The sequence below is a fragment of the Aptenodytes forsteri genome, unplaced genomic scaffold, assembly GCF_000699145.1.
Source record: "Aptenodytes forsteri isolate BGI_AS27 unplaced genomic scaffold, ASM69914v1 Scaffold265, whole genome shotgun sequence".
Taxonomy (NCBI): Eukaryota; Metazoa; Chordata; class Aves; order Sphenisciformes; family Spheniscidae; genus Aptenodytes; species Aptenodytes forsteri.
The window spans coordinates 1831342-1847077 of NW_008796175.1; the positions used below are offsets into that span (position 1 = coordinate 1831342).

The 15736-nt window shown below is 38.0% G+C and overlaps 1 protein-coding gene across 8 annotated transcripts in view; it reads left to right on the plus strand.

Moving 5' to 3' along the window:
• Nucleotides 1–14221, plus strand: part of KLHL13 (kelch like family member 13) — a 79927-nt gene extending 65706 nt beyond the window's left edge. For 7 of the 8 annotated variants that reach the window (XM_009287593.2, XM_009287599.2, XM_009287592.2 and 4 more), the window contains 3 exons: nucleotides 1092–1887; nucleotides 9556–9669; nucleotides 11958–13515. In XM_009287593.2, coding sequence (XP_009285868.1) covers nucleotides 1092–1887; nucleotides 9556–9669; nucleotides 11958–12445 — 1398 coding nt within the window. In that variant the 3' untranslated portion in view covers nucleotides 12446–13515. Of the gene's footprint in view, nucleotides 1–1091; nucleotides 1888–9555; nucleotides 9670–11957 lie in introns of all 8 variants that reach the window. The other variant, XM_009287595.1, reaches the window with a different exon arrangement.
• Nucleotides 14222–15736: the final 1515 nt, after the last annotated feature.

Genomic DNA, 15736 nt, shown 5'->3' on the forward strand with positions numbered 1-15736 from the left:
GGAGTTGGGGTTGTTCAGCCTAGAGAAGAGAAGGCTTCGGGGAGACCTTATTGCAGCCTGTCAGTACTTAAAGGGGGCTTATAAGAAAGATGGCGGCAAACTTTTTAGCAGGGCCTGTTGCAATAGGACAAGGGGGAATGGCTTTAAACTAAAGGGGGGTAGATTTAGACTAGATCTAAGGAAGAAATTTTTTCCGCTGAGGGTGGTGAAACACTGGCACAGGTTGCCCAGAGAGGTGGTGGATGCCCCATCCCTTGAAACATTCCAGGTCAGGTTGGACGGGGCTCTGAGCAACCTGATCTAGTGGAAGATGTCCCTGCCCACGGCAGGGGGGTTGGACTAGATGACTTTTAGAGGTCCCTTCCAATCCAAACTATTCTATGCTTCTATAAATCCTCCAAGATTCATTATTTTTAAAAAGAATTATATTTATATTCAAAAAAATCACTACCTTTTTCTTATTTTTGACAATGGCATGTATTTAATTTTGAACATATTCCGTAAGAGCACCACCTTGATTTACTAAAGATGCAGTTTTGTTCATTTCTAAGCGAGGTATTCATGGGATTGAACACTGTACGTAAGTTGTCTGAAATATGTAGTATTGGCGAGGTAGCTGTGCCGTTCTCTTTGGCTGCATTACGACAATACAATTTTAATAATGTTAGAAAATGTCTAATGGTGAGACCTACTTTTGCATTATTCTCTGTAACCTTGGGCTGATCACCTCTCCCTTAACTGTATTTTCCACATTTCTTTCTTACAAAGATGTTTGCAGAGCTTTTCAAAGATGAAGTGCTGTATAATTGCTATGTATCATCATTGTATAATGTATTTGACATAATTAATATATGCCATCTGCTTGTTACTTGTCTCATTTCCTTCTTCAAAATAAGGAATACATTGGGTCTCCCCTTGCAGTCATGAATATATACATCGCATTGAATATTTATTTGCTCATGTGTAAATCACCTTGAGCATTGCGAAATGATGAAATAGTGCTGATTCTATAGTATTAATTAAATTCTACATTATCATTTAGACACCAAATTAAGAAAGTGTTTTGATTCCTCTTTCTGTTTACTTAATAGGTTTCGTTGGAAAACTGTGTTGAGGTTGGGCGAATTGCCAACACATACAATCTCACAGAAGTGGATAAATATGTTAATAATTTCATCCTGAAGAACTTCCCTGCATTATTAAGTACTGGTGAATTTGTGAAACTCCCCTTTGAACGTCTTGCCTTTGTGCTTTCAAGTAATAGCCTTAAGCACTGCACTGAACTTGAACTCTTCAAGGCTGCTTGTCGCTGGCTACGGTATGAGGAGCCTCGGATGGAGTACGCTGCAAAGCTAATGAAGAACATCAGGTTTCCACTGATGACGCCCCAGGATCTTATTAACTATGTTCAAACAGTGGACTTCATGAGAACTGACAATACCTGTGTAAACTTGCTTTTGGAAGCCAGCAATTACCAAATGATGCCATACATGCAACCAGTTATGCAGTCAGAGAGAACTGCCATTCGATCAGACAGTACTCACTTGGTGACGTTGGGGGGAGTGCTGAGGCAGCAGCTGGTTGTCAGCAAGGAGTTACGGATGTATGATGAAAAGGCCCATGAATGGAAATCCTTAGCTCCCATGGATGCACCAAGGTACCAGCACGGCATCGCCGTGATCGGAAACTTTCTTTATGTAGTTGGGGGCCAGAGCAATTACGACACAAAAGGAAAGACGGCGGTTGACACGGTCTTTAGGTTTGATCCTCGCTACAACAAGTGGATGCAAGTCGCATCTTTAAATGAGAAGCGCACCTTCTTCCACCTAAGTGCCCTCAAAGGACATTTGTATGCAGTTGGTGGTCGAAATGCGGCGGGTGAGCTAGGTGAGTGCTTCTCCTGAAGCATGGCTTCTTGCCTTGCACTTTAGGCCTTGAAATACTGTGCTGCCCTATAAATGGGTGGAGAGGAAACAAGCTGAAGTTGTTAGTGTGCAGCTTCTTTCTGGAAATACTGCAAATGCATAGAGAAATTTGTTTGGATACTATTAGCAGTTAATTTTAGAAAGGCTTCCACAAAAAAATTTCCAAATACATGCATCTTGTGTATTGATGCATAATATCCAATGTCTTCACCTTTATCAACAAACATGAAGTAAGTGTGTCTGTCTACCTGTATAAGCGTGTGTGCGTGTGTATATATATAAATGCAACTATACACACAAAAAAATCATTACTTAGGCTGAGAAACTAAACCCGCTCATTTCACTCTTAAGGGATACGTGACTTTCTAACTGAAACTTACTGTTGAATGACGGTTGCATTTTAAAAAATGCAAATTTTCTGGTATATTCACTTTGAAATGCTAGGTTGGGTTTTTTTGTTTTTTATTTTAAAGGTGGGCTAATGACTGAGTGATTTGCTTCACTCACAGATCAGTGAGATTCAGATCTCCTGACATTCTGGACTTTTTAATTACTAAAAATGTATTTTGCCTGTGATCAGTGATCTTATGACTACAAAATTATTTCTGGGAAATAAGATGGTTGGAAACAAAGAATAAATACAAGATAACTTTTAATTTAAGAACAGTCTGTAGAGGATGGCCCCTATTAATCCACTGCATTTTCCAAAGCCATAGTAGTTTGCATTTGCAGTCAAGTCTGGGAGCGTACACTCAATTGTAAATTTGTCTGTGCTTTAAAAGTGAAATGTTATGGTGATTATGCTTGGAATTTTAGCCTAATACTATATCGAAACCAGATGTAACATTTCATTATTTTGTTTGCTGCTTTTAGCCCAATACTTAACCGTGTCTTGTCAAGTCTTTGTGGCAGTATCTCTTGCTCCTAAAATTTGCTTTTTAGAAATGCACTGATATCTTTTAAGTCCAGTGAGAAACATGTTTCACTGAAACAATACAAAACCTAATTTGTGCTGTGATGTTGGGTTTGTTTTTTTTTTTTAATTAATACATCTCAGTCATTCACATATACACTTTGTTTCATGATCATATTGCAGACTTTCTTAGGAAACATACAGTACATTGCTTCCACTACACATAACTGGGCTGGTTTTGCTAGAAGTTTAAAATCCATTCTAATGTTTGATGAAATGAGACATTTAAAAATGCCTCCTGTTTCCAAAAAACATGGGAAACTGTTTTGCAATAACTTGTTTTCCCTAGACAACCATTTTCTGATGCAGATCCAGAGGTTTTCAGAGTTTTTCTTACATGTCAGTTTACCTACCTGAAAATACATTCTAAAAGCAAGCTTAATACCCTGTAAAAGACCAAATGTACAAACTAACGTGTATTGATCTTTATCTTGAGCATCAGAAAACCTGACCTTCATTGAGCTATTTTCTCATGGTATGAATTAATAGCAGATTATCAGGTTGCTGTCCTTGTGTACTGTACCATCTAAACAGAGTAGGGTTATAAGAATGTCAGTGAAAAAGTTGCAAGTCTAACAAAATCAATATGAAATAATACTGTCACTAAGCCAGTGCAGTCTGTGTGTATAGCAGGCTTTAAGCTCAGTGTTTTTCTTAAATTAGATCAAGCAGTATCATTCTGCTGACCTCAGCTCTTCTGCAGCTTTAATTAAAATACAAAATCTATCACCTGTCTAAAATTCTTCTTTAAAGATATCATTAAAATGCTGCAATGATTTCCACACAGACCTGAAAAATGTCGTTGGATCATTCTGCGGGAAGAGCACTCTATAAATGCTAAATATTGTAGCTGTCTGATGCTTTGATTTGGGGCTTCAGTTTCTTTTCTTGTTAATTGTGAGGCAAGTCACTTTTCATTTTCATGTTTCTTTCGTAAACCTTGGCAGCTGAAAGATGAAATCCAGCTTAAACTTCCCATTCTCTTCAGATGAGAAAAACTCTCAAGCTTTTCATAGAAGAGAAGGTCAAATGTGTGTTGGACAGGTATTAAAGAAGTTGCCCTTGGGTTCAAACTAATTTCGATCTGTTGTTAGAGAGGAAAAATTCCCAAAACCTGAATTCAGCTTTCCGGAAGATCAGCTCTTATGGAAAAGGGCCAAAGGATTAAAGTTACTAAAATGAATTTCTGTATTATTTTTTCTCCTGACATTCACTGGATTAAAAATTATACTTTTTTGAGGCTTTCTATCAAGCCTTCCCAAAACAGTTTTCAAATGTTTAAACTTCTGAGAACTTTGTAAATAACACTTTCTACCTCAGTAGTATGTGCTTTAGCAGTAATAAACAGCTACTGTTTTAACAGTGCATGCCACTGAGAAAAGTTTGGTTCATTGGTAAGGACAGGTGAATTCCCATGTATGTGGCACATACATTGGAATATGGTAAATGTATCTTTGAAACATACTGAATTACGAAATTATAATTCAGATTTTTCAACCCTGTGACAACTTTGGTGCATGCTCTGCACAGTCCTCTCCTAGAAGGATTGTGCATAATTCTGGTTGGTTCTTTTTAAATGTCAAAGGAGGCACCTGCCAAAGATATTTCCAGAAGGCAGGGAGAACAGCCCTCTGGCACGAGGGGGACCGGCACGAGGGGGAGACCAGCCTGGAGAAGGCAGATGTGCAAAAGGCAAGACTTTTTGGAAAAGGAGACAAAGGGAAAACCAGGTGTGGTTCACAGAGATATTCATGAAGCAGAGCTCATCAGCAATTTCCAGCTGTGCTGTTGTGCAGAGCACTGGATACTGTTTTCTCTTCTCAGACAAGTAGATCTTTGTAGCTCTTTTTTGAAAGAGTTCAGTTGTGGTGCTTGATGATGATGGCAGAAGCTGTGCCTTTAAGTATGAGAAAACTTGTGCAGTTAGGTGCTTTACAGATACGTTAGGCTCTGCTGTTGATAGGCTTGAGTGGAGTTTGAGATTTTTATGTATGGGCTTCTCCTAAGCACTTTAGGGGGATGTTGGGTTGTGACTAAACCACAGATTCATTGATACCTTCGTCATCATGCTGCTATAAAGACAGAAAGAGAAGACTTCTCGTCCAGGGCAGGACAGTTACGTGTTCTTTTGACCCCTGCGCAACAAGTGGAAAGGCATTTATTTTCCAGGTGCCCTCTATGATGCTCAACCCTCAATTCAAACAAGTCCTTGTTTATGTAAAAACTTCTCTTGTGAATCTATATAATATATAAATTTTAAATGTTGTTGGTTAAGAAGAAAAATCTGCATCATTACCCAGTTGGGCTGTTTGCTGTCTGTGTAGTACTGTGAGTATCAAACCAAAGTGTGAACTGGAGGACCTCTGCGTAGGAGCTTATTTTGAAGTGGCTCCTTGCTATGCTGGGGACAAAATTACTGAGGGCTCTGTTTAATTTAAGCAAGTCAGCTTTGAGTTCTACAGAAGCAAGCTGTGTTATAGCAGTAATATAACAAAATGAAGATCCTGGGTTTTGGGACATCACACACAGTTGCTAAGTGCTGCTGTAATAAACCTCAAGACACATTAGAAGCTACTGACAGAGAAGTGGTAAAATATCTGTATACTCCTCAAATAGCATCACAGATGGCACTATAAAATGAATGCAGACTGAACATCCCTTGGGACTACCAAAGCTTTGTGTCTTTTTGAGATTGCTTAATTCTATTAAAATGAGGCCTGTCATCCCTGGATTATGGTAATGAACAGATCAGAAGTTCCACTGTTAAACATAAATAAAGCCTGATTTGAATCATTCATGCTGTTGGGAGCATGAATCCATCAGTCTCATGCTATACAGAATATACACTTAGGTTCAGTAAAGTAGCCGTTCTTTTGAGTGTTTTGTGAACGATGCTCTGCCTGGAGATAATGTATAGAACATCCGGATGCCTCTTTTAAATTAATGGGCATCTTTAATAGCTGAGAATTTGTATATTTTTTTTCCTTTTCAATGCAGAGGGAGATCTTGTTAAGAGAGAGAAGTGGAATGACCTTGCAAGGAAACAGGGAAACAACCACACAGAACAACCAAACAGAACAGTAGTTTTTTTTCAGCTGGGAAATAATTAGCTTTGTTTTAGAGCATGGTGGATTTGAGTTGGAATGATTTGTCTGAAATACTGTCAAACAGTACTTTAGTTCTACTGGTGATGTTCGAGAGAATTTTGAAGCCACATCAGAAAGTGAAGGATCTTGGACTCAACGGCATCCTTTCTCAGATAACTAATGTCTTTACAACATGGTGATAGCGATGGCAATAACATATACCAATTTATGCATGTTTTATCTTCTCTTGCTAAAGTGATCTTTTGGCTGTGATTTCTCTCTTAAAGGTAATCCATAGTGCAGAGTGAGATAAACAGTTGTCCAGCGTTGAATGTCATGTTAATCTGGTTGCTGCTGGCTTTGCAATTGCTTTGCACATACTCTGCTCTTCCTGTCCTTACAGTGTATTAGAAATCTAAGTTCTTCACCTCAGCACAGAGTGGAAGCGCTATGGGAAAGAGGATGCCTTTTGTTTTTGTGAAGGCGAGTAGAATGATGATTTTGGTGCAGCATAGCAGTGAGCAGCAGGTCAGAAGGGTCTGCTGTCAGGGTAGAACTGGGACAGCTATAATTACTTGCACGTCAAATCTGTTCTTCTGTGTTCTTGAAATTTCTGCACATCTTTGTTTTCTTCTGATTGCTAAATAGAGCGGAGTGGAAAGGAGCTTTCGTTTTTAGAAAAGAATATTGGAATGCATGAATACATTTGTACAAGAAAGAGCATGGGTTTATTTGGGGATTGGGCAAATACTGCATGTGGTGTCAAGATGGCAGTACACAGAAATACAACTCACAGATTTAATTTTAGGTGTAATTTGTGGAATCAATTCTTTGTGCCTATACCTTTATTTGGGCAAGAGGCTGTCTCCAGCATTCACTGGCTTTATGGCTCTGTAAGTTCTTGATGGATATACAAAGTCTGCAGGATATCAAATGGGAAAAATACCAAAATTTTTAAGAATAGATATTTGACTTTATTAAAAAAATAAAAAAATAAAAAAAATAATCAAGCATGACTTTAAAAATTTTCCTTGTAGAAGAATGCTTGAATGCCTTTTCATACCTTTCCTTATGCAGACTTTTAACTACTTTGTTCTATAGTACTATAGAAGTACTATATTGTACTTTTATTTACCTGTACACATGCGAAAGGCAGCTCGAGGCTCATTTCAAATGGCAGAGGTAGGAAATGTGGTAACAAGAAGGCTAGATTGTAGGAAAGTGTTTAGTGAAGGACTGATCTCTTGGAGTAAACTTGGGAACTTGCCCATATTGGGCAGGTTTTTTAAATCACAAATTTGGCATGTCAACAGTAGTGTATAGAGACACTTGACTTCAGTTCCTTTGCATCAGTTTTTTATTTTTTATCCATCTTGCAAAGCCCTGAGATGGCTGGCATAACTGGGAGTCCATGTGCAAGGCACTCTTACAAAACCAGAAGCATTTCAGGCTTTCATTACTATTTTTAAACATTTTCAAGAATATTAAATTAATCATTTCATACCTGCGAATCAATGTATATAATTTGTTTTGAAAGAAACAGGAATTTAGTGTGTTTTGCCTTATATCATGAACTTAATGTTCTGGACCAGCACTTTTCTGTATTTCTTAAATTTAAATTTAAACTTCTGGGTGGAGAAAAGCTGAAGAAAATCCAGTGTGCTGTTAACGATTTAGCAATTCTTATGTGCAATATAGAAATTTTTTTTTTTTTTTTTTTCCATTTTTTATTTTTAACCTTAGATGATGCTGAACTGGTTGTCACACAGTATTGCTGACTCTGGAACGGGAAGCTTCTATTTTGAGTATGTCTACTTGAGATACTAATTGCATGGAATTACAAAATATCCTGTTTTGCAACAATAAGGAGGTTGTGCATTTTACAGCAGCTAAAAGATAATTCAGAAGGTCACTGTAATGTGCTCTTTGCTAAATTTTTCTGTGACTAGGGATTTTTTGGTGGTAGTCTGAGACCATAGCTATACCTTACTCTTCCAAAGTGCTCCGAAGGATATTTTTAAAAGACAGATTTGGGGTTAGGGTGAGGTACCTTATAGTCACTGTATGAGTGTTACTGATTAATGTACTTTACTGGCCTGGCCAGTACTGCTAATTCTGCAGGCTTATACTAACACTAGCTAGTTTCTGCCTTTAAAATGGCAAGTTTCTCTGCTTCTAAATTTTTTTTGTTTCTTTCAGTTGATATGTAATCCTGGACTGTAAGTCACCATCACTGATTCCACAGAGTTGGCTCAGATTTTCTACCCTTGATTGAACAAAAAGCTTGTTCTAGAGCAAGTAAAATGCCACTTTCAAAGACAGATTCAATTTTGTACGCATAGTTCATAAACATCTCTCTTCAGAGATTAAGCGTTGTATAACAAGCATTAGAATCTGATTCTTAATTTTAATTATTTAAAATGAGATTTAATTTGTCTTTAAGATAACACAATTATTGATAATTGCTTTGTGCATCGTATGGTCACTATATTACAAGGTTTTTCAGGATCTCTTGCCCCTCTGGTCATATTGTACTATTCAAGCTGCCAATCTCTACAGCTTGCTCAGATCCATTATTAAATGTTTTCTATTTCTATTCTCTGTGCTTATTGCATAGCCCTTTTTCTGCAACCCCACATCTCTTCCATCTCACTTCGAAGAGAGGATTGCTTTTCAGAAATGCTTTCTGCAAGGACACCTGGGCTCTGGGTTTCTTTTTAACTTAGTACTAACCTCTGCAGTTTCTGATTTGATAAATCCTTTGATCATTTTAACATTCCAGTTCACAGAGGAAACTGCACAAATGGGAGCTGTGTATCGACACAGGCACTGCTTCTCTCCGTTCAAGATTCGATGGTGTTTCATCTTGTATTTTTGTAAAGCTTGGCTTTTGTGAACTGTTTGAATTAGTGACTTGCATATGCCATGCTGTATGTTGCTGTGCAAGTACTTAATAAAACATTGCAAGACAATAGAAAATGAGTCAACATTTGCTGCCCCTTTTTGAGGGCATAGGACCATTTCAATGCGAAATGCCAAGAAGGAAATCTAGCCTGATTTTCTGCATGGGTGGGATGTTGCTGAAGACGTGGGTCTGTTCTGGTTGCCAGATGTATTGATCCTGTTTGAGATAGCCTTTAAGTTTATTCCCTGTCTCTCTACAGCAGACACTGAAGGGAGTTGTACAAGAGGAAAGGGTAGAAAAGCTGAATTCACCCAGCTTCGTTACCATTTCTCTGATGTCCCACAGCTGTACCTCTGGCAGGGTTCATGAGCTGGGGCAGGTTGCGTGTCAAGCAGGAATGGGAATGAGACAAGTGGAAGGCAAGAATGCAAGAGGGTGTTTTCTTCCTTTTTGTTCCTCTGGGACGAAGCTTGAGGTTTTTCTGTATTGTCTCTCGACATAATGCTCAATAATTCCCTTGACACTTTCTCAGCTGAACAATGTTTCTTATTGATACTTTCTCTGTTTATGAATATTTTAAAATATTTTCCTGCCACTGTGACTGTACTCAAAACCAAACTGCCATGCTAGCTTCAACTTTTTTATATTCTCATTTGTTTTAAACAGCCACTGTGGAATGTTACAATCCCAGAATGAATGAATGGAGCTATGTCGCAAAAATGAACGAACCCCACTATGGTCATGCTGGAACCGTGTATGGGGGATTAATGTACATTTCAGGTAAATAATTCCTATGATCATATCATCTCTATGAAAAACTGCCATGCTAGCTTCAACTTTTTTATATTCTCATTTGTTTTAAACAGCCACTGTGGAATGTTACAATCCCAGAATGAATGAATGGAGCTATGTCGCAAAAATGAACGAACCCCACTATGGTCATGCTGGAACCGTGTATGGGGGATTAATGTACATTTCAGGTAAATAATTCCTATGATCATATCATCTCTATGAAACAATTACTTACCTAACTTTTCCTATTTCAGTGGGAGACAATAAAAATTAGTCTCTGGTTGCAGTAGGTTTGCCGTGGTATAAGCAGTGATGCAATTTCATATGAAGCCAGTCAAATAGCATATATACTGCAGAGTCTGAGAAAATTATTTTAGGTAATATTATGCATTTACATAGTAAATGACAGCTCTGAATTCCAAAGCAGTTACTCACTTTAACTGTCAGAATACATTTTTCGGTGGCAACACCACATATATACATTTATATAGCAATAACCATTAAACACATCCTTGTTGATATATTTTTGGAAAGCATTGAAAATCTTAATACTTTAAAGAAGAACATCTGCCTTCGTTGAGCTAATGGAAGGGGCTAAGTTTTCATGTTAATCACAATATACAAATGATGTCTGTACTTTCACTGGTCTTTCATTTGTACTATGCTCAGTCCTATCTGTCATGGAGGTTATAGTTTCATTCCTTTTTTTTTCCAAATTGGGAGCAATCCCTTTTCTGAAAATCTGGTATCTGCTCAATTTTTAAAGAAGATTCAATCTGTCTGTCAGTGGTTTTCTGAATCTGGTATCTGCTCAATTTTTAAAGAAGATTCAATCTGTCTGTCAGTGATCTCTACAGTATGTTTTCCTACTGCGATTTTAAGGGATGTCCTCTAAGAACTAAGCTGAAATTCAGGGCAGGAGGTGGGACAAGGTTGCTTAGCTGTAAAGAACTGGTGGGGAGATGTACTGGAGCAGATTGATCCTTGGGGTATTTTGAATCAGGGGGCCTTGTGCCAGTAGACTAGGAGGGATTTGTTTTAATTTACCGTAAGGTGCAGCTTCTTATTTTCTATGAGCAAGTCCGTTAAGCTAGCTTCTAATCATTGTGCTGCTATTTGTACTTTTTTGCCCATTTTGCTTGTTTTACTGCAGGTGGCACATGTATATGCTCCCTGCTGTGTTTTTCCATGTAAATGCTGCGTATTTCCCACAGATTTTTCCTTTCCTCCCGTCCTCTCAGATATCCCTGTGAGTCTAGACACTTTCGGGGTTGAAAATGTGAAGATTGGTTCCTTTGTCATTAAAGCCTCTTCTCTCTGACAGGCTCCCAGGCACTGCCGCTACTATGGCTGTCATTAAGTGTCAGGGCTGGACAGTCCTCCTGTTTTTTCTGTATTTAATTCTTACTGTCCAACTGAAGAATTAAGTACTTTCTTGCATAACTCCTGTAGACACCATGCCACCTCTGTCTGCTAATAATCCAAGCGTGATAATTCAATGTGGAATGGTTAGCCCAGCAGGAGGTTGTTCAATAGCAGTGTGTTCTCTGCATATTTTTTTAGCACCTCAAATATAGTTGCATTATGGTCTTAAACCATAGCTAATAAGCCTACAGTGTCTGAAATTGGTGTGACTGCTTTCTGACCTGCCTAGTGACCTTGCAGAAAGGTGGGACATTTCATTCACTGATGGGAAATTGTCCTGTGATTTCCCCAAAGCCTCTCCAACTGCTTTTGCAGGGAACCATGGAGAAGGTAAATATGGAGAGAACCATAGGCATCTATTAACAGAAGAGTATTTGAAATCTGTGTCCTCTCTCTCTTCAGTTCAAGTTGATGAAAAAAGTTTTCTGAAGAAAATTCTGCTATGTGATAGGACCACTTAAAACACAATAGTATAGTATCAAAATTTGAAAGGGAAATGGATTTCTGTTTTCTTGATAGTGAGAAACAAAACTAGCAAACTGAACAAATGTAAGCAAAGAAATAATTTTGCCGAAGTGAAGCATAGGTAACATTTTTTTTTTCTTTTAAGCTGCCAGTATTATCTTATGTAATGAAGTACTCTATGAGACGTGGCTTCTTTCCATAGTTGGATTTAAAGGAACGAGGTACATTAAAAATGTAATTTGAAATGGAGCACATATATGATAACAATCTAAGCTAATGTGAAAACGTTTTAGGGAAGGCTGAATTTGTTCACGAAAATGTATGTTTCTGCTATTTATTGTTTATTAGGGTGAGCACTGCTCTAACATATGTATTGTTTTCTCTAGGGGGAATTACCCATGATACTTTCCAAAAGGAACTTATGTGTTTTGACCCTGACACAGACAAATGGACTCAGAAAGCTCCGATGACGACAGTCAGAGGTCTGCATTGCATGTGTACTGTAGGAGACAAGCTATATGTTATTGGCGGAAATCACTTTAGAGGAACGAGTGATTATGATGATGTTCTAAGCTGTGAATATTACTCACCAACTCTAGACCAGTGGACTCCAATTGCTGCCATGTTACGTGGGCAAAGTGATGTTGGGGTTGCTGTCTTTGAAAATAAAATCTATGTTGTTGGAGGATATTCTTGGAATAATCGGTGTATGGTGGAAATAGTTCAGAAATATGATCCAGAAAAAGATGAGTGGCATAAAGTATTTGACCTTCCAGAATCACTTGGTGGCATTCGAGCCTGCACTCTTACTGTTTTCCCACCAGAGGACAATACAGGGTCACCATCTAGAGAATCTCCTCTTTCAGCACCTTAGAAACATCCCTTGACTTATGATGTTGTAGTAACACCTTTGCACTGCATCATGGAGTCTATTATTTTTCTTCAGTAGTTTCTGTTAGGCTTAGCCTACAGCATTTCGTACAATGGAAAAAAAAAAAAAAAAGACTTTGACATTATTTGTGCTGTTTGTTTGGCCTAGAATGTTTGTCAAGTGGTTAACAAAAAAAGATGTACTCACCCGAGCCAAATGTTTAACAAATGAGAAGATATTGTCTATAAAATGTATGAACTAGGTACGTTATTAATGTTGTGTATTGGGTGTGAGGTACCTTATAGCTTACATTTGGAAGCCCAATGAGTCAAGTTTGAAGACTTTGTATTGAACACGTTCTTTCACCAAATGTCATAGTTGAAATCCTTTTTCCTTTCATTTTTGACTGCCGATTACAAAGGGAGGTAGACCACATCAGTGTGAACTATGACAGAAGGTTGCCAAGGGGCCTGAGCTACCTCCCTCTTTTCACAGAGTATTTTTGACATATCTGTTTACCCACCTGGCTTTGTGGGTGCTTTCAGAGCATATGAAGTTTCTTAGGCAGAGGGGAGAAATAAAATAATTTTAAAATATTAGCACTATACAGGAAACAGACCTTGTAGAGGCTGGGAGTTTTTTATAACATATATCGAGTGTTTTTCCTGAGTCGGTTGAGTGATGCTTCAAACAAAAGATTTAAAATGTTTGGGGTTTTTAATTTGGGTTTTTTCAGGAATTGGCTTCCGCTTGCATGGGAGCACACACTATTAACAAATGGGAATTCAGTGCAGTTGTATATTCTGTTGTATGCCTGTACTGAATATAGGTAGATAAGGGCTAGAAACATTAACGTAAGCCACTGAATTTGACCAAATTGTTCCATCAGATCAAATTTAATCTACCTTTTCTCCTTTGCTGTTGAGATAACTTGCATAATGTGTCCACTGTATAGTCTCAGTTAATAAGGTTATTTAGCACAAAGTGCAGCTTCAGCGAGAGAGCTGCTTTTGCTCAGTGAACTTGGACTACCACATTTTACCTTCTTTTGTTCAATAAAACTTTTAACTGCAGTTATTCAGTCTAAGCTACCTCATTAATGTATTTGGTTTTCTTCCTCTGCCTCACTGTCTCCAGGATACGCATTACGTATATCTGTGTGGGTAGATTAATTTGCTGGGAAACCAATGCAGAAGTGATCATGAATGGGTATTTTTGACCTACTTTTAAGAAACTATTTTGGCCTGATGCGTTCATTTTATTGTTAAGGACTGACAAAAGAACAAACTGTCTTAATTTTTTTTCATTGGAGAACTACTGCTTATGTGCGCAGCCATGCAAATTTACAGAAATCTTTTATCTGCTCCAAAATACAGTGCACTGCTGACAAATTGCAGCTCTGAGTGCTTATAGAAGGCTAATACCATCGTGCTTGTTCTGAACTTCCCATCGTATGTTACAAATGGTTTTGCTAATGAACACAGTCAGAGGGGCATCATCTGGGGAAAAGTGTTTAAATCAGCTTATTTTATTGTGCTACCTATTACCGATAACCATGTAAAGCTTAATAGACTTTTCTTGGGAGTATGCTATTTGTATTTTGTCCCTGCTTGATGCATCAAGCAGCAGTATTACTATGGTGTCAATTTTGGAAGTACTGATATTTATTCTTTATGCAGTTTACTAGTAATGATCACTACCAAAATGTGTGTGTAAGCTTTAGGTTTTATAATTGTTTTGATTAAAATCAAAAGCAATTCTTCCTCTTTAAAAAAATAATCATCTTAATTCGGCGTAGCTGTGCAGGGTTGTTACAGGTGTTAATAGTGGCACCAGTGGATACTCTTGGAAAGTAGCCAGCCAAGATGAATTGACTTATCACCTTAAGAATACTCTTCTAATGCTGTGCAAAGCACCAGATAGGAAAACATTGCTCTGTTGTTTAAGTATGTGTCAGTCACTTAAGCGTCACATGCTAGTAATTTTTTTTTCCAGCTCAGAGACCAGATTTTGAGCCTGCTTGAGTTTAAAACCCCTGAAATCCATATTCCATTTATTTCTAGTCTATTAATTAAACTAAAAAGTGGTTGAAGTAGTTGCAATTCCTTTTGGATAATGTAAATATATCCTACTGTCTGTATGCTGGGGATGAGGAGATGCACTGTTTAAAAGTGGGTATCTTCACTGGTATTCTCCATTCGGAAGAAGCTTAGGGTGTGTTCTAACCATTATGAGATGGTTAGAAGTCAGGATGTCAAAGTTTTGCGTCTGAGCCTTGAGAATAGCCCAGGAGCTGGTATATCGCCACAATGTAGAGATTTATTTTTTTTAGTGACTCATTATCTATTCTACTTAAAGTGGAAGAATTCTTTTTGAACGTCATTTTGTCATCAGTGTTGGACATAGCATAGTGGATTAAATGTAGTGCTTCAATCAAATTAATCTTTGAGGTTTTTTCTTATATCTCCCTCTGGATTAAAGTGTTTATAATGACATTAGTTAACATCTACTCACCAGGATTGAAAAGCAAACATCAAAGATTTGCCAAAAACTGCAAACTGTTTTCTTGTGTAATGCAGTGTAAAATGACTTGATGCTCATTACATCTTTCTTAACCATAGCATAACAAACCCTTTCCATCTCTGAATCCACAGCTGTAGGTGTACATATAGATATAGCAGTTATTCAATCTCCATTTTCAGTAAGGCTGCTTTTATGAAGAGTAAGCCTGTCATAGTATCTAGAGCCAGCAGTGTCCAGGTGATAAGCAGCTGCCTCTTTTTTCATAAATCTTGAATGCTTTCATTTTTGCAGGTATAGTACCTAAACTGGAAAAGCATCTGGATAAAAAGCAATTAGTAGATACTTGACCTGAATGTGAATAAGACTACATTAGTGTGCTAGCAGGGAGAGCTGCTGGAGCTGTCTGCCCTCTCCTGATGATGGCAGACCCACACTGCAATCTCAGAATTCATTTGGACTTTGCTTTTTTTGGTGCCTAATTAGCAGCAAATGCCAAAAGTGCTCACTTCCATATACAGCTCGTCAGAAGGCCCGGCTGATATCCCTGCAAAGAAACACAGCACTCTGAATGACTCGAGACATCTGGGATGCCATTTCCCTTGTGCTGTGTTTTGAAATAGGACAAGAACGATGGGGAAGAAAACCTGGGAAAACCCAGATGATTTGAAATTTCTTTGCCCTGTTCACATGAAAGAGCTGATCATCTGCAGTCCAGTTTGTCGTGGTTCTCCTTCCCTTAGAAAGTTGTATAAAGTCTAAGAGTCTGGCCCA